Source organism: Dendropsophus ebraccatus, chromosome 15 (genome assembly GCF_027789765.1).
Source record: "Dendropsophus ebraccatus isolate aDenEbr1 chromosome 15, aDenEbr1.pat, whole genome shotgun sequence".
Lineage (NCBI taxonomy): Eukaryota > Metazoa > Chordata > Amphibia > Anura > Hylidae > Dendropsophus > Dendropsophus ebraccatus.
The window spans coordinates 7,721,893-7,740,377 of NC_091468.1; the positions used below are offsets into that span (position 1 = coordinate 7,721,893).

General features: G+C 46.6%; 1 protein-coding gene across 4 annotated transcripts in view; it reads left to right on the forward strand.

The window, feature by feature from the left end:
- AFTPH (aftiphilin) overlaps window positions 1-18,485 on the forward strand; it is a 31,458-nt gene that overhangs the window by 9,099 nt on the left and 3,874 nt on the right. For 3 of the 4 annotated variants that reach the window (XM_069955512.1, XM_069955511.1, XM_069955513.1), the window contains exons 2-8: window positions 5,507-7,185; window positions 7,723-7,871; window positions 9,125-9,260; window positions 10,893-10,949; window positions 11,747-11,869; window positions 14,332-14,392; window positions 16,639-16,722. In XM_069955512.1, coding sequence (XP_069811613.1) covers window positions 5,542-7,185; window positions 7,723-7,871; window positions 9,125-9,260; window positions 10,893-10,949; window positions 11,747-11,869; window positions 14,332-14,392; window positions 16,639-16,722 — 2,254 coding nt within the window. In that variant the 5' untranslated portion in view covers window positions 5,507-5,541. The remainder of the gene's footprint in view (window positions 1-5,506; window positions 7,186-7,722; window positions 7,872-9,124; window positions 9,261-10,892; window positions 10,950-11,746; window positions 11,870-14,331; window positions 14,393-16,638; window positions 16,723-18,485) is intronic. The other variant, XM_069955514.1, reaches the window with a different exon arrangement.

The following is an 18,485-nucleotide window of genomic DNA, read 5'->3' on the forward strand; positions in this document are numbered from 1 at the left end:
GGGGGGTGTCTCTTGCGGCTCTGGGAGGGGGGGTCTCTTGTGGCTCTGGGAGGGGGGTCTCTTGTGGCTCTGGGAGGGAGGGGGGTCTCTTGTGGCTCTGGGAGGGGGGGGGTCTCTTGTGCCTCTGGGAGGGGGGGGTCTCTTGTGCCTCTGGGAGGGGGGAGGGCTCTTGTGCCTCTGGGAGGGGGGAGGGCTCTTGTGCCTCTGGGAGGGGGGGTGTCTCTTGTGCCTCTGGGAGGGGGGGGGTCTCTTGTGGCTCTGGGAGGGGGGGGGTCTCTTGTGCCTCTGGGAGGGGGGGGGGTCTCTTGTGCCTCTGGGAGGGGGGGGGGTCTCTTGTGCCTCTGGGAGGGGGGGGGGTCTCTTGTGCCTCTGGGAGGGGGGGGGGGTCTCTTGTGCCTCTGGGAGGGGGGGGGGTCTCTTGTGCCTCTGGGAGGGGGGTCTCTTGTGCCTCTGGGAGGGGGGGGGGGTCTCTTGTGCCTCTGGGAGGGGGGTCTCTTGTGCCTCTGGGAGGGGGGTCTCTTATGCCTCTGGGAGGGGGGAGGGCTCTTGTGCCTCTGGGAGGGGGGGGGTCTCTTGTGCCTCTGGGAGGGGGGAGGGCTCTTGTGCCTCTGGGAGGGGGGGGTCTCTTGTGCCTCTGGGAGGGGGGGTCTCTTGTGCCTCTGGGAGGGGGGGGGGGGTCTCTTCTGGCTCGGGGACAGGTGTGATCTGCAGGTGGCACCTGATCCGTCCTCAAATATTCACCAGACTTGTAATTTTCCACACAGGAGGAGAACTCCCCGGAGCTGGTGGACTGCAGCTGTGTCATTACTGGGGGGCTGTATATATGGGGGGGGGGGGCTGGATAGGTGATTATTGACTAATAAACACAACACAGACAGCAACACTCATTATGTAAGAGACTAAAGAAAACCAGAGAAACTGGTGTGAAAGGAGTAAAGGTGTCAGAACAACAGAACAATACAAACAATAAAAAAATAGTATGAGGGGAACACAATAATACATCCCCCAGGCAATTCATATAACAGTAACCAACATGATCTATCAGGAAATCAATAATAAATGCCACCTCCCCACCCTGTCCGACCCCAATATATAATATACTAAGTGTAACCGCACAGATCACTAAGGAAGATCAGCAAACACAATAAGGACTAATAACAATATGCCACAAAGACATTAGTGATATCACTATAATATATATACACACACTAACGTTCAAAAGTTTGGGGTCACCCAAACAATTTAGTGTTTTCCATGAAAAGTCCCACTTCTTCACCACCATGCTTTGTGAAATGAATAGAAAATAGAGACAAGACATTGACAAGGTTAGAAATACTGATTTGTATGTGAAATAACATTGTTCTTCCATCACACTTTGCTTCCGTCCCAGAATCCTCCTTTTGCAGCAATTCCAGCATTGCCCACCTTTGGCATTCTAGCTATTAATCTGTTGGGGTAAGCTGGAGAAATTGCCCCCCACGCTTCTAGAAGCAGCTCCCACAAGTTGGATTGGTTGGATGGGCACTTCTGGCGTACCATACGGTCCAGCTGCTCCCACAACAGCTCAATGGGGTGGTGATCTGGTGACTGCGCTGGCCACTCCATTACCTATGATAGAATACCAGCTGCCGCTTCTGCTGGAAATAGTTCTTGCACAATTTGGAGGTGTTTAGCGTCATTGTCCTGTTGTAGGATAAAATTGGCTCCAACCAAGCGCTGCCCTCTGGGTATGGCATGGCGGTGCAGAGTGATAGCCTTCCTTATTCACAATCCCTTTTACCCTGTACAAATCTCCCACCTTACCAGCACCAACCCCAGACCATCACATGACCTCCACCATGCTAACAGATGGCGTCAGGCATTCTTCCAGCATCTTCTCATTTCTTCTGCGTCTCACAAACCTTCTTCTTTGTGATCCAAACACCTCAAACTTGGATTCATCCGTCCACAACACTTTTTTCCAGTCTTCCTCTGTCCAATGTCCGAGTTCTTTTCCCATCTTAATCTTTTTCTTTTATTGGCCAGTCTCAGATATGGCTTTTTCTTTGCCACTCTGCCCTGAAGCCCAAAATCTGGCAGCCGCCTCTTCACTGTAGATGGTGACACTGGTGTTTTGCGGGTACTATTTAATGAAGATGCCAATTGGGGACCTGTGAGGCGTCTGTTTCTCAAACTAGAGACTCTAATGTGCTTATCTTCTTGCTTAGTTGTGCAACGCGGCCTCCCACTTCTTTTTCTACTCTGGTTAGAGCCTGTTTGTGCTGTCCTCTGAAGGGAGTAGCACACACCGTTATAGGAAATCTTCAATTTCTTAGCAATTTCTCACATGGAATAGCCTTCATTTCTAAGAACAAGAAAGAGAACTTTCATCTGAAACTCGACAGTCTATTTTCTGGCCATTTTGAGCGTTTAATTGACCCCACAAATGTGATGCTCCAGAAACACAATCTGCTCAAAGGAAGGTCAGTTTTGTAGCTTCTTTAACGAGCTAGACTGTTTTCAGATGTGTGAACATGATTGCACAAGGGTTTTCTAATCATCAATTAGCCTCCTGAGCCAATGAGCAAACACATTGTACCATTAGAAGACTGGAGTGATAGTTGCTGGAAATGGGCCTCTATACACCTATATATACACATATATAAAGATATAGCAGATCTCCCCTACACTACAGACTATATTGTAAGATCTGAGAAAGGGATATAGTGTTGGTATAATAATACTGGGTTCTAGTTATGAACACAACACCTACATAGAAAAAACTGAACCTCCAAGATTTTTGAATATATCGAAGAAATACTTTATTAAATAAAAAGCACATATATTAAAAAATCGTACAATACAGTGAACTGCGACTGAGAAAATACATTAAAAACCAACAAGGAAAACATACAAATGAGGGGTGCTAATGTCAGGCAATGTTGAAAAAGTTGGTCAGGGGCTCAATACAATTCATTGGAAAATTACCATAAGCTCGCCCTGAATCACAACAAACTATACAAAATATGATAGAACAATAATTTGTCTTACCCAGGTGGATACGATATGCCAGCCAGACAATTGCCCTCACCCCAACGCACGTTTCGGTGAACAACCTTTATCACCCCTTGACACTATGCTGTTACTAGTCATTGCACTGTTTGCACTGACAGCAGATGACGGGAAACATCTATACGGCCAGTTGTATGTAGATTTAATGGGGAAATAAATAAAATTAAACTAACCATAGAGCTTAGCCAGAATTAGCTAGAACGCAGGTTAATTCTGGCTAAAACGGCGCCATCCTTTCCCTCAGGTTGTATGTGGTATTACTATTATGCTTCATGCACTTTAATGGCTGACCAGCTGAGAGCAGTAGGATGCATGCTACTATATGATACATGATAGGAGTAAAGTTATATATCAGGCAGAAGCGAGGAGAAATGAGGATGTAGTTATATAATAAGACATCAGACTATCGATTTATCCTCTAAGCCGAGATTCTAGGAGAGGAAACAAGGGGGCAGATCCAGAGCTGTGACCGGCCGCTGCCCTTTATTCTTTATCACAGGAGATCGGCCGTGTAAACAGTCACTGAGACGCCTTGTAGGAGTTATTAGAGGACACCAGGGTTAGAGAAATGCATGCTGGGCGTTGTAGTGCATCTGCTGACTCTCTGCTCTGTATATACTACATGAGTCTGGATGGAGAGATCTCCTGTTAGTCCAGGTGGGTGAGAGGTGGAAGACTCATAAACTATGCAGAGTGGATTATATTACTGTAACCGCGCACCAGACGCCTCCTGTGACCGGATGGAAAGTCCGATCCTCATTGTGTCCTGATACCAGATAAACCTTCTTACATACAGAGCCTGATGGGAATATGAGAGCAGATGTGGGGGGGCTGTGTGCTTGGGGGGGGGGGGGGGGGTCTGCTGTGGATTTCACCACTCGCTTCAATGGCCGCATAGAAACTTTCCATAGCATGTGTAATATATATATCTGTAGCAGGCCTTCCCTGCCATTGTGCTCCATGGGAGTTTATCTCAGGGCGTTCTGCTTGGGGTGGATATGCGGAGAACATATTGCAGTGCATTTCAGTGACGTGTGGATGGAGGAAACCGGATTCTTATAGTGTTACTGTAATTATTGACCTGTCTATTGCTGCGTTTACACGGAACGATTATCGTTCGAATTTGCACGATAACGATCAAATTCGACCGATAATCGCAGCGAACGATCAAACGACAAGCGAGAAATCGTTCATTTTGATCTTACAACATGTTCTTAAATCGTCGTTCGCCGTTCGCAAAAAATCACCGATTTAACCTATGTGCGAGATAGGCTTAAGCGATCGCAAAACAATTTTTCTGTACGATATAGCGTTCTGTCTAAACGCTGATCGTATAAAAAAAAAAATCGTTACTTCGAAATCGTTAATCGTACGATCGGGCGAATTATCACTCCGTGTAAACGCAGCATATCACATATCAGTTAGGGTCAGGTAATAAGACTCCCACTGCTGACTAGATATAGCTAGAAGAAGCCAGTGGCTGTGTGCTTCACCCTCTGGCTCGCCTCCTGATCTGCCTGGCCTCACAGACTTAGGCCATGTTCAGACCTTGTTAGAGACCGGCCATTCCGTGAGCCAGTCTCAGAAAAGAACATCCCGGCCAGTATTGCAGTAGCAGCCGGATGATCTGGCCAGGATTCCATAGACTGCAACGTAACGTATAGGAGCCCATGATAAGTTCTACTCTCTTTTTTTATTTATTTTTTTAATTCAGAGCGGAGAGGGGATGCGGTACCGGCGTGAATACTCAGACCCCGGACCAATGAAAACTTTTGACATGTATAAAATTTCTTTTAAAACGACAGGTACACTTTAAGGCCCTATTACATGAAGTGATAATCAACCAAATCAGGCCGATTATCCCTCCGTGTAATAGAGACAATGATCATCGGCTGATCGTGTCTAATGGTCTGACACTAAAATCATCATCCACCGACTGCGCACCGCTACCTGTAATAGCATTGCGCAACCCATGGCTAACATTTGAATAAACTGTTACACATTATCTCTCCACGCTCCCAGTCTTCTCCTTCCCTCTGTTCGCTTCCCGGTACTATGGCCCGTCGGCTCAGAGACCGCTCTGAATCTGCAGCCGCGGTGCCTGGAAACGAACAGAGGGCAGGAGAAGATTGAGAGCGTGAAGAGATAATGTGTAACCGTTTAGGTCAAGGGCTGCACGGACATCACTGGCGATGTCCATACAGCACTTGCTAAACTATTATTGAGCCATGTAATAGGCTCAGTAAACGAGTGCCAATCTAGCAGATCGGCGCTTGTTTACATTATTGTTTGAGCTGTCTAATAGGACCCAATCTTGTCCCGATGGGTAAAATAGTAATTTTCTTATCTCTTTAGTTCATTGATTGATTATTACTCAGAGATCTTTTTGTTTGTTGGTGACGCCGTCTTTATCATCACTTATGGTGTTACAGCCTATTTTTCTTCTTCCTTTTAGGTGTAATTTTGCTGCTGTAACCAAGACTTTACACCATGGAACCAGAAATCATTCGAATGTATTCCTCGTCCCCACCTCCTCTGGACAGCGTTGCAGATGAAGACGACGATGACGGGTTTGGAGAATTTGGAGGATTTTCTGACGTCAGCAACTCTGGAATGGGTTTTGCCGACTTTGACTCTGTCGGTTATCCCAAGACTAGAGAGGACTTTATACCATCGAAACACTTTCTACCGATACACGAGTTCTCGGATAATGTAAATAACTTCTCTAGCCTTACCTCCATCACAGCCAATGAGAACATCTCTGAGATCGGGATTCCTAAGAAGGGACCTTGTAACATCAACCATGATACCACCCAATTCAATGATGCTGCACTCGATAATAAAGGGAGCTCAGGGGAGAACGCTAAATATCTCAACTCAGAGACTTGTGTGGATAACGTTGGTGTAATCAGTAGAAGCCAGGAACAAATAGATAGTACTTGTAATGGCGAGAAGATGCACAGCCTGGAAAGTCTGACCAATGGGTTTGCAGCGGTAGATAGCGATAACCCTCAGGGATTACAAGACCTGGACGCAATGGGACATACAAAAGGATTTAAGTCAATCAGTTCTCACAGTACGGACTTGAGTATAGACTTTTCACCAGCGAGTCCGGGAGACGAGTTTGCGGACTTTGCTACCTTTTCGAGCAAGGACCCTCACGAGGTAGACGAGGCTCCGTTACAACCACCCAAAGGTTCACATGAAGGACAGACGCAAAGTATTTGCACTGATTCAGGTAGAGCTGAACAGGACGGTGCGTCGGCTGCTACGGAAGTCTTACAGGACCCGTTTAGTCAAGAAGAAATTGAAGAGCCTAACACGTTAGCACTTGATGGCGTTCCACCGCACGAAGCCGTGTCGGTTACACTAGAATCCGCCATTTCTGATAGTATGCATTCACTGGATACCAAAAATACTTCACAAACTACAAATAGTCAAAAAGATGAAGAAAAGACTAGTAGTAAAATAAATTCTCAAGATGAGGCACTGGAACTATCCCAAGATGGTAGAAAGACAGAACTGGACCCAGATATTGAGAGTGTTCATACTGCTATGGAGTCTCGCAAGGAGTTTGATGCTTTTGGGTGTTTGGATGTTGCACTTCCAGGGATCGGAGAGATCATGATTGATAAAACGCACCTTCACGGCCCGTTAGAGCCCCCTTCCGATTTGACGGAGGTGAATGATGATGACTTCGGTAGTTTTGAGGATACAAATATGACTATTCAGGGGGAAACGGGCTCTTCTGAAGACAAACCGCCTGACCCGTGGGCGGACGAGGAACCTGATGACTTTAGTGAGTTTGGAAGCTTTGTAACTTTGGCAAAAAAAGAGGAGTCCAGTGTGAAACAAGAGGCGGATGACTTTGCTGACTTCAGTACGGCAGCGGGCAGTGTTCAGACACCATCAAACTGGAATGCCTTCGAGGAGGATCAGGAAGGAAGCTCTTCTTCTTGGGCAGCCTTTGGTGATCAGAAGGTGGAGGCCGCTGTAGAGTCTGATGACTGGCAGTCATTTAGGACAGACTTTAGCACTAATGAACAGGTTGTATCCACACAGAGCGCCGACCACCCGGCTGTCCATGAACCTGAAGCCACGCTTGTTTGTGAAGATACAGCAGCTGCCTTCCAGGTAAGTGTCTGCATATTGCTGATTGGTGCACTTGGCGGCACTAGTCAGGCACTCATCTTGCTGATCAGTGTTGGTTTGTCGCCTTAGTCAGGCCCTCATCTTGCTGATCGGTGTTGGTTTGCGGCCTGAGGCACTCATCTTGCTGATCAGTGTTGGTTTGTCGCCTTAGTCAGGCCCTCATCTTGCTGATCGGTGTTGGTTTGCAGCCATAGTCAGGCACTCATCTTGCTGATCGGTGCTAGTTGACTGCACTAGTTGGAGTGTGTAAAAGGGCTCTTAGTTATTCTCAAAGAATAGTCTGACCTGAAATCAAATGCACAAGAATAAAGCTATTGATTAAACTTGATCCATAACGTGACATATTCCACATGATGGTTCTTTCTAGTCACTATGTAGTCCTGCTAATCAGTTTGTCTGGCGGACTATCCATCTACTCTTATATCCTTGTTTCCCTGATCTGTTGCCATAAGTTCTCACCAGGTTATGTCCCTCACGCTTGAGGAAGCATCAAGCCTTCTTTTCTGTTTTCTCTCCTAGAATCCACTACTGAGTCGTCTGGAGCGAGTTATCTACGCCTGTTTTCCTCCTCCTCCTGTGGCCGAAATAGAGGAGAAGATTTCTCCTCTAGATTTTCTGCTATGCACAGAGCAGCGGGAAGAGGCCTCAAAGCCCAAGTCTGCTACCAGGTATGAGGAGAGCTCTGCCATACAGTGGTTAGTACATCCAACATGGAAGCCAACATGAGGTGATAGACCCCAGGTATGATAGAGAGCTTGCTGTACAGTGGTTAGTACATCCAACAGGGAAGCCAACATAAAGCGATAGACCCCAGGTATGATAGAGAGCTTGCTGTACAGTGGTTAGTACATCCAACATGGAAGCCAACATGAGGTGATAGACCCCAGGTATGATAGAGAGCTTGCTGTACAGTGGTTAGTACATCCAACATGGAAGCCAACATGAGATGATAGACCCCAGGTATGATGAGGAGAGCTTTGCCGTACAGTGGTTAGTACACCCAACATGGAAGCCAACATGAGATGACAATTGAGAGAGATTGATATCTTGGGACTGGTGGGGCAAGGAGATGTCACCAGGCACAGCCCTAGTCGCCCAGAGCCCTGGTCCTAACCTGCTTTATAACTAGGGAGCACTGATTTATAGTATACCATATCGCTGCTGGATGTTTTGGTGAATTATGACCTTTATCAATGGGATATACTGTGTGAATGAGGAAGAAGACCACATTGTGTATTGTCAGGACTATGATGGTGGCCTGAGTGCTCCTGCCGCCATCCTAGTCCTAACAATACACAACACTTTTTATACAGCAGTGTGAATGGCTGAGTGTAAGTGCAGGCGCATTATAGCAGCAGTGTGTATAGCTGAGTGTAAGTTCAGGCACATTATAGCAGTAGAGTGTATAGCTGAGTGTAAGTGCAGGCACTTTATAGCAGCAGTGTGTATAGCTGAGTGTAAGTGCAGGCACATTATAGCAGCAGTGTGTATAGCTGAGTGTAAGTGCAGGCACATTATAGCAGCAGTGTGTATGACTGAGTGTAAGTGCAGGCACTTTATAGCAGCAGTGTGTATAGCTGAGTGTAAGTACAGGCACATTATAGCAAGAATAAAGAGGATGGGAAACACAAGGACTGACAGAGACTGCAGGGAGCATGAAGGAATAAGCAGGACAGATGTGGGCACATAAATGCAGCACTCTCTGTACCGCTAAGCGTTCCTGTATTGTAGCAGTGTTTGCGGCTGCTTCTGTGAGCGTTCCTGTATTGTAGCAGTGTTTGCGGCTGCTTCTGTGAGCGTTCCTGTATTGTAGCAGTGTTTGCGGCTGCTTCTGTGAGCGTTCCTGTAATGTAGCAGTGTTTGGGGCCGGGTGCAGCAGATGTGTGATGTCCCGCTGAGAGTTCCTCTTCCTTCTCCACAGCTTACACACAGAAGTGCTGGACATATGGATGGAGCTGCAGGATATCCACGATGCCTACGGACTGAAGTACCAGTGGGGAGGATCTCACAGCAACAAAAAGCTCCTGCGCTCCCTGGGAATCGACACAAGGAACATAGTAAGTTGGTTGTTGTGTCCTGTGGGGAGGAAGCCGCCACCCCTGCCTGCTCACTAGCCGTCCCCTGGCAGACATCATGTGCTTAGAGGCAGTGCTCAGGGTCAGCGGTTGTGAACCTGGTGTCTGGTGCCCGGGTGTCCTGCGTGCTGCGAGCCTCCACCATACACGTGCTGCCAGGTGTTATAGGTTATTAGCTTTATTCCTATGTGGTGTATTAGTGGGGTCTGAGTGAGGTGTGTGTGTGGGGGGGGGGGGGGGGCGCTGATGAGACCTATATCCGTATACCCCCCAGGTCATATCCCTATAATAATCTCTCCCGAGACTAGAGGTCACATGACCAGGATGCAGTTTATATGACTGTATCCCTTGGAGGTAAATGATGAAAGTTACTATTAAGGTGGCTCAGTGGTTAGCACTGTATATGACAGTATGGTGGCTCAGTGGTTGTATATGGCAGCATGGTGGCTCAGTGGTTAGCACTGTATATTACAGTATGGTGGCACAGTGGTTAGCGCTGTATATTACAGTATGGTGGCTCAGTGCTTAGCGCTGTATATGACAGTATGGTGGCTCAGTGGTTAGCACTGTATATCACAGTATGGTGGCTCAGTGGTTAGCACTGTATGTCACAGTATGGTGGCTCAGTGGTTAGCACTGTATATTACAGTATGGTGGCTCAGTGGTTAGCACTGTATATGACAGTATGGTGGCTCAGTGGTTAGCACTGTATATGACAGTATGGTGGCTCAGTGGTTGTATATGGCAGCATGGTGGCTCAGTGGTTAGCACTTTATATTACAGTATGGTGGCACAGTGGTTAGCGCTGTATATTACCGTATGGTGGCTCAGTGTTTAGCGCTGTATATGACAGTATGGTGGCTCAGTGGTTAGCACTGTATATCACAGTATGGTGGCTCAGTGGTTAGCACTGTATATCACAGTATGGTGGCTCAGTGGTTAGCACTGTATATCACAGTATGGTGGCTCCGTGGTTAGCACTGTATATCACAGTATGGTGGCTCAGTGGTTAGCACTGTATATTACAGTATGGTGGCTCAGTGGTTAGCACTGTATATTACAGTATGGTGGCTCAGTGGTTAGCACTGTATATGACAGTATGGTGGCTCAGTGGTTAGCACTGTATATGGCAGCATGGTGGCTCAGTGGTTAGCACTGTATATTACAGTATGGTGGCTCAGTGGTTAGCGCTGTATATGACAGTATGGTGGCTCAGTGGTTAGCACTGTATATCACAGTATGGTGGCTCAGTGGTTAGCGCTGTATATGACAGTATGGTGGCTCAGTGGTTAGCACTGTATATCACAGTATGGTGGCTCAGTGGTTAGCACTGTATATTACAGTATGGTGGCTCAGTGGTTAGCACTGTATATCACAGTATGGTGGCTCCGTGGTTAGCACTGTATATCACAGTATGGTGGCTCAGTGGTTAGCACTGTATATTACAGTATGGTGGCTCAGTGGTTATATATGGCAGTATGGTGGCCCATTGGTTAGCACTCTATATGACAGGATGGTGGCTCAGTGGTTTTGTATTGATAGGATGGGGTTTCTCGTCCACCAATGAGCTTTCTTCATTGCTTCCTTGTGCAGTAACTGATTTCTTGTTTGCAGCTCTTTACAGGCAATAAGAAGCAGCCGGTGATTGTTCCCATGTACGCGGCCGGGCTGGTAAGTCTGGGATTTCTTAATCAATTGTATTTATTCAGATTTGTGATCTTAAAATACAAGCACTCAGCTCGGCTCTTCTCTCCAACCCTGTTCTGTGGCAAACTCCAAAGAGTTCCTATAGAATCCCTCTACTACAGTGAGGAGAGAGAAGAGCTTAGCTGAGTGCTTCTCCCTGCCCCTTCTCTGCATCCAGAACCAGACTGATCAAAACATTTTGAGTTGTCTCTATGTCAGAGAGGTTGGCCAGCACGTCCAGTAGAAATATTAGAACTAAGCAGATGCCATGGCTGAGTTATTGTCCAGCCGCACACTGCTAATGCTGAGATATAGGTATGTATTTCCATGCTCCCAATGTTTTTCTGCCCTCTGCTTGCTTCCCGGCGCAACCACTGCTCCGGCGGCTCCAGGAAACGAGCAGAAGAACATTGGGAGCGTGGAGAGGTAATGTATACAGTTAATGGTTTTTTTTTTTTTAAACATGCACCGATGTACCACTACTACGTGTAGCGCTGCGCTCCCGGTGGTCGATGATTTTAGGTCAGGACCAAAAGACAGATCATCCGATGATGGTTTGGATCCGCTGATCATTGTCTCTATTACACAGAGTGATTATTGGCTGAGTCGGATGATTGTGGCTCTGTGTAATCGGGCCCTAATTCTACTTTTCCATTTGGGGTTGATCCTGTTTATGACCACAAGGGGGCACTGGGCACATTGTCTTTCAGCAGAAGCTCCAGTGTTTTGTGTTTGTTTTCTGCGATGTAATGGCTGTTTTCTTTCTGCCGGTGACGGGGTAGGGGATGCTGGAGCCCACCAAGGAACCTCTCAAGCCTTTATCTGCTGCAGAGAAAATAGCATCAATAGGGCAGTCGTCTCCTGTGCCTCCAGATGACGCCATCTGCTCTTCTGACCAGTTACAGGTACGTTAGCGGAGCCCGCCTTTATTCATCAGCGGAGCTCGCCTTTATTCATCAGAGCTCGTACATTTCCTAGAGTTGTGTTCTGAATGATCAAAAAAGGTGAAACCGCTCAAAGTTTTCTTTCCTCAGAAGTGAGCTGCGTCTACATGGAAAAAGTCACAATCAATCGACATTCAGTGACTATAAAGCATGAGCTGATCGTCTCCAGTGCAGGGATCCCAGTGGTGCAGTTTATTTTTTAATCGCCACCTAGTGCCCACACTTAGCCCTATTCTTTTGCCATGCACCGGCCCGGCTCTATGCACTGTAGTCCACCAAACTTTGCCGTGTGACCGTATCCCCTCCCCTCTGTGACGCGGCTCCATTGCTTCATCAGGCCTCGTGTCGTCAGGTGTTGCATCCTCAGACCTGGCGTCATCATGTCATCAGGCATTGTGTCACTAGGCCTGGCGTCATTGTGTCATCAGGCATTGTGTCATTAGACCTGGCATCATTGGGCCTCGTGTCACAGGTTATTGATCACAGCGGGTGTCACTGCTGAGACTGCTGTGATCAGGAGACCTAGCCAGGGAGAGAGCCTGGCAGCCATGACAATGTAAGTCTATGAGGCTACATGGTGGGATTTGCTGGCCGGGGAGGGGATGGCACATCTGCTGCCGCTGTGCTTTCTCCATGGCTAAATCTCCCGATCAGAGCCGATCTCAGCAGTGACACAGACTGTAATCAATAACTTGATAAGTCTGATGACACGAGGCCTGATGGTTGGAGGTGTGACGATGTACGGCTTGACGACATATCGGAAGTTATTTTTAGTGACTCTTTAATTAAATTTTTTGTACATTACCATGGAGGCAGCCATCTTGCCTGAGCTGTTTTTAGTAGCAATTAGAGCAAGTACAGCAGAGTATGTTTACAGCAAGCCCCACTGACATAGGCAAGACGGTAGCTGTCCCATTGACATGAATGGTAAAGGTTTCTGGGCCTGTTCTGTGGCTTTTGAAGTCATTCCACAGGTAGTGGCAGGCTGAGCCGTGAACATTACTTATTGTTTTCTATACTAACCGTGAAAAACATTGTTAAAGGGGTCAGGGCGTTATTAGATGGATCTGTTTGATTGACACCTGTGTGTATTACATAGCTGAATGATTGTGCAGGAAGGGCAGCAACAATGACCCCTGCAAACTACTGCACAGGGAGAAGCATCGGTGTTTAACCTGTCACCCTGCTGATTTTCGGCTGATAATCTCCCCATATAATAGGCTTATCCCTATAGAATGTGTGACTTCAGGATATTAGATTGGCCGGTGGATGTCCGACCCCCTGTAGCTGTATGGAGTCTGTATAATCCTTCCCAGCTCCGCTCCTGATATCCCCCCGCTATGGGTTGCAGTGATTTTAGGTAAAGCAGCGTTTCTTACCCTGCATTACCGATACTACAAGTAAAATCCCGAACAGTTTCCTTGAGACATAAACAGTTCTTAAAGTATTCAGCCGGGTAGCAAAACCTTCCCATAACCGAGCGGAGCTAAATGCAGCTGAAATCTGTAATACTCCATTACTGGCTGATGTAGATAGATGGTAAAGTGTGCTGAGAAGTGGCGGAAAGGACACAGGTACATACACAGCTCCCCGGCCACCGATGGATAGATACATAGATGGATGACACTGATGGATAGAAGCACGGATAGATACACAGCTCCACGGCCACAGATGGATAGATACATAGATGGATGACACTGATGGATAGAAGCACGGATAGATACACAGCTCCCCGGCCACCAATGGATAGATACATAGATGGATGACACTGATGGATAGAAGCACGGATAGATACACAGCTCCACGGCCACAGATGGATAGATACATAGATGGATGACACTGATGGATAGAAGCACGGATAGATACACAGCTCCACGGCCACAGATGGGTGACACGGATGCATAGATACAGAGATGGATGCAGGCTTCCCGGCCACGGATGCATAGATGCACGGCTAGATAGACAGCGCCACTGATGGATTGATACATGGATGGATTACACAGATAGACAGCTCCCCGGCCACGAATGGATGACACGGATAGATAGACTGCCCCCCGGCCACTTTCCTTATTATTTATCTGAAGTTACTCCCACATACACTGACAGCCGCTGAGCACCGTAGTTTTGCAGCAGCTGGGAACCGCAGGTTACAGGTCACTGTCCAGGACACAAGCCCTCCAGCTGTTACAGAACTACAACTCCCATCGTGCACGGAGAGCTAAAGCTTTGACTGTCCAGACATGATGGGAATTGTAGATTTGGGAAATCTGGAGGGGCGCTAGTCTGACACCCTGGTCTAGAGCAATATTCTCTTTGTATAGCAAGGGGTCTGGATAATTCTGGGAGCTGGAAGGCGCTCCTAGCTATAAAGCTGTAACATATAATAGATCGGGTTATTAATCTATCTCTTCTTTCTCCTGCAGGAATCCCTCCCACCGGTCCAGTTTGACTGGAGTAGCAGTGGCCTTACCAACCCCTTAGATGGTACGTCTCTCCATGGCGTCTCCTCTCTGTCCACCCAGTCTTCTCTCCGCTCACTCTTCCTCTTGTCGTCTTGGGAAATTCAGGCTTTCCTTTTTTTTTTCCTTATTCTTTGCTCCGTATGATCCATTAGTTGACTGTTATATATTTATGATGCGGATTAGCCCCCGCCACATTGTATCTATGGGATAGCAGCATACGGCATCTTCTCTATTCACATCCAGTCTTACACGCTCATTTATTATCTTATTAACCTATTCCCAGTTGAGGAACCAGGTACGTCCAGTTTGCTGCTTTGTTTTTCTTGTTTTGCAGTTTTAGTGTCTTCTCAAACTTTTCCTTTACTTTCTTAGTCTTTACCTTTTTACAGGGAGGAAACTAAGTACCGTATCTAATCCAGCTTTACCATATGTTGGATACACACTTTTTCCCATTGTCAGGGTAAAGGTGATGGCAACTCCAAATCTTTTGCCTTATTGCTGCGTTCATTCTTTGGATGAGGAAGGAATCCACCCGTACGTAGAATGAAGTCTATGATACGGGCGGAGACGCGCGCGCCCGCCCGCCACTATCCGCGAGGGACGGATTACGCAACGGACTTTCCGTCTAAATTACTCAATGTGCACATACCCTAATAGAGGATTTTCCTTCCCTTCCAACAGTCCAAGCACTGAGACATAGAGAACAGCCCTCCCTCCCACAGGACGCAGCTCGTACTCGCTTTACAGTCCTGCCATGTCATTGGGCCTAGTGTAACGCTTTGCCCAATGTGAGCAGCAATCCTTTTATATTACTATATCTGAAGTTTTTATCCATCATTAGATAAAGCTCATCTACCTTTTTTGGAGAATACAGCGCCACCCCTGTTCTCGGGTTGTGTGTGGTATTACAATTCTGCTCCATTCACTTCAATGGCTGGGCTGCAGGAAAACATCCAACCTGAGGGCAAGAGTGGTGCAGTTTCTAGAATAAAAATCATTCTAACAAGATCAGTCAACAGCAGCCGACCACCTTCCTGATGGCGTCCATGATGAAATGATTTTCTTTTGTGCAGATAGTGAAAGTAAATGGGAAAAAGGATTAATGGAGCTTCTTAATTCTCATTTTATTATGTTCTGGGGGGAACCTTAAGCGCTTAGCGCCACTTCCCGGCCGATAGCCTCATATGAGTGTTCATGAATGAAAGCCTGAATGGCCTGCTTGTCTTGCTCGTTCTTTCTTGCGGTGGATCCTTTCTTTATTTTACTCTTGTGTTGTGTTTTGTTTTTTCGTGTATTAAAGGGAAACATTCCAGGTTATTTTCACAATTATTTGAAGCTCCGTTGTCTCTATTATATTATTGGTTTGATGTTTTTAGTTATTATTCATGATTATTGTAACTTGCATAATTACATACTGAGAGGCCTGACGTGTGTTTCATTTTCATAATCTCTTGCGTTACCTGTTGTAGCGCAGATTGCTTATACATAAGCGGAAAGAGTTGCTCTAGGCTCTTTTAGTCCGTACGGAGATTCAGTGCAGCTCGTTGTAGAAGCACTGCAAGGAACGGTCTGTAGAATTGCTACTGTTAAGAAGGTTTCCCACTAAGGGTCCTTTTACACGTACAGATCAATTGCTTAAGCGCTTGTTTAGCAAACGACAAGTGATGATTTTTCCTTTAAAGGGGTTGTTCACCAAAAAAATGATTGTTTTTAGTGGCAGGAATTCCCTTTTATTGGCACCAACAATGGACCCTGTTAGAGAGCTCTGAATTTTCCTTTGTTTGGGATCCCCATCTTTTGGCCATAATGGAGATTGGTTACAAGGGTCGGGTCTCGCTCTGGAGGACCCGTTCCCTTCTGCATTACACACAACCTACCTGGTGATGTCATTGGCTTCCTGGCTGCACTGTATGTCATGTTATGAACCCATGTAGCCATCCAGTTGTTAAGGCAAGTCCCGGCTACACGGTGGCGAGTTGTGCAGGTACCCTGGCCTGTTTCCCTTTAAGCCGTAGTATTATATGTTTTTGCTTCGTATAATAACCTGTTCACCAGACGAGCTAAGTAAAGCATTATAACCTGCTGGAGATCTCCGGACTCTCTACATTGGCCTTTACCATAACCATGTAAGAAGTTGGTGTTTTCTCTGTGTGCTTTCTATCATGGTGATACTATGCATGTATAAGTGTGTGTGTCTTGCCCCTTGGGCCGTCCCCTGACTTTATCTTCTTTACGGCTGAATACCCAACGTGGTCAATGAATTTCCAGCTAGTGGAGGGTCTACTCTTCTGAATCTTGATTTCTTTGGACCGGTGGATGACATTGGCTTTAGCAGCACCACCACTATGCCAGGTCAGCTGAGTGTCACAATGGTTCCTTAGCATGAGCACTTCACTGTGGCTTTCCTACAAACAAGAAACCCCATCTTGGTTATTATGTACCTTGTGCCTAATACCAACGCATGTTGCAAGCACCTTGAGAAGACATTGCACCACCCTGCTCCTATGACCGGAATGGGGGGAGACTTGAGGTGGTCTATATAAAACCAAATCATGTTCCCAGTGAACCCACCAAATTAGGCCGGACTGAATGACCTCTAGTGTGTATGGTGGCCTCCTGACTCCCCCCTGACTGCAGATGTTAGGGCAAAGAAGGGTCAAGCAAGGTCCTTTTGTTCTCAAAAAGATAGACCACCAGCAGAGGAGTCTGGCAGCGTCTTTTCCATCTCTCCCCATTAAAATGTGACCTAGCTGAGAGAAAGCTCTTATCCTGTGAGCTGCCAGTTTAAAGGGGTTATCTCGGCTTTGAAAAACATGGCCACTTTCTTCCAGAAACTCCTGCCCCCAGTTTGGGTTTTGCAGCTCATTTCTATTGAAGTGAATGGAGCTGAACTGTAATACCACACACAACCTGAGGACAGGGGTGGCACGTCTTTGTTCTAATCCATAGGTCATACGTCACTATAACGTCACACAAACAAGATGTCAGGCCCAGGTTTTACGTAAAATGTTTGAAAATTTTAGGTCTTGGAAATTACTATGTCCCCCCCCCACCTCTCTTAAAGGGGTTCTCCAGGACTTAATAGTTGCATCAGCCCATTTGCATACAGAAGTGATAGAAGTCGTCTAATCGATATCCTGCTGTGATACAGTTTTAGATTTGAGATATCAGGGAAAAGGTGCCATATTATTTTTATACATCCTTCCATACAGATCACAGGCCTAGCTGTCAATGTTGTCTGAAAGAAGCTGTCCTTGTTGCCCATAGCAACCAATGACAGAACAGCTCTCAGTTTTCCACAGCTCTGATTGGCTTCTATGGATAAGTAACCTGTGCAGTCATTTCTGTAGCGCAGACCCCCGTACATACCCCCCAAGAAGAAAGCCGGATGAATAAACACTTAGGGGGAGATTTATCAACCATGGTGTAAGGTGAGACTGGCCCAGTTGCCCCTAGCAACCAATCAGATGCCACCTTTCATTCCTCACAGACTCTATGGAAAATGAAAGGTGGAATCTGATTGGTTGCTGGGGGCGACTGAGCCAGTTTCACTTTACGCCATGTTTGGTATCTCCCCCTTAGTATTAAAGGGGTTATCCAGCGCTACAAAAACATGGCCACTTTCCCCCTACTGTTGTCTCCAGATTGGGTGGGGTTTCAAACTCAGTCCCATTGAAGTAAATGGAGCTTAATTGCAAACCACACCTGAACTGGAGACGACAGTAGGGGGAAAAGTGGCCATGTTTTTGTAGCGCTGGATAACCGCTTTAATATTGGTGGAGATTTATATACCTGTCTAAAAGGAGGACGAGTCTGATGCCCATAGCAACCAACCATCTTTCTTTTCATATTCTGCCCCTGTGATTGGTTGCTATGGGCAGCAGAGTCTGTCCTCATTATAGAAAGCTTCATACGTCTCCCCCAATGTGTTTATATTTCATTATTGGTGCGCCTGTGTGTTTTATACACGACTGTGAGTGCGGTGATACACTGGGGTGTCGTATACACACATCGGGATTAAACCAATGCTAAGCCATCCCCACCTACCCAAGACATGGGGATCATTCAGTGTACCGCATGTATCTCATCATCTGGAGTCCATTACTATAACATAC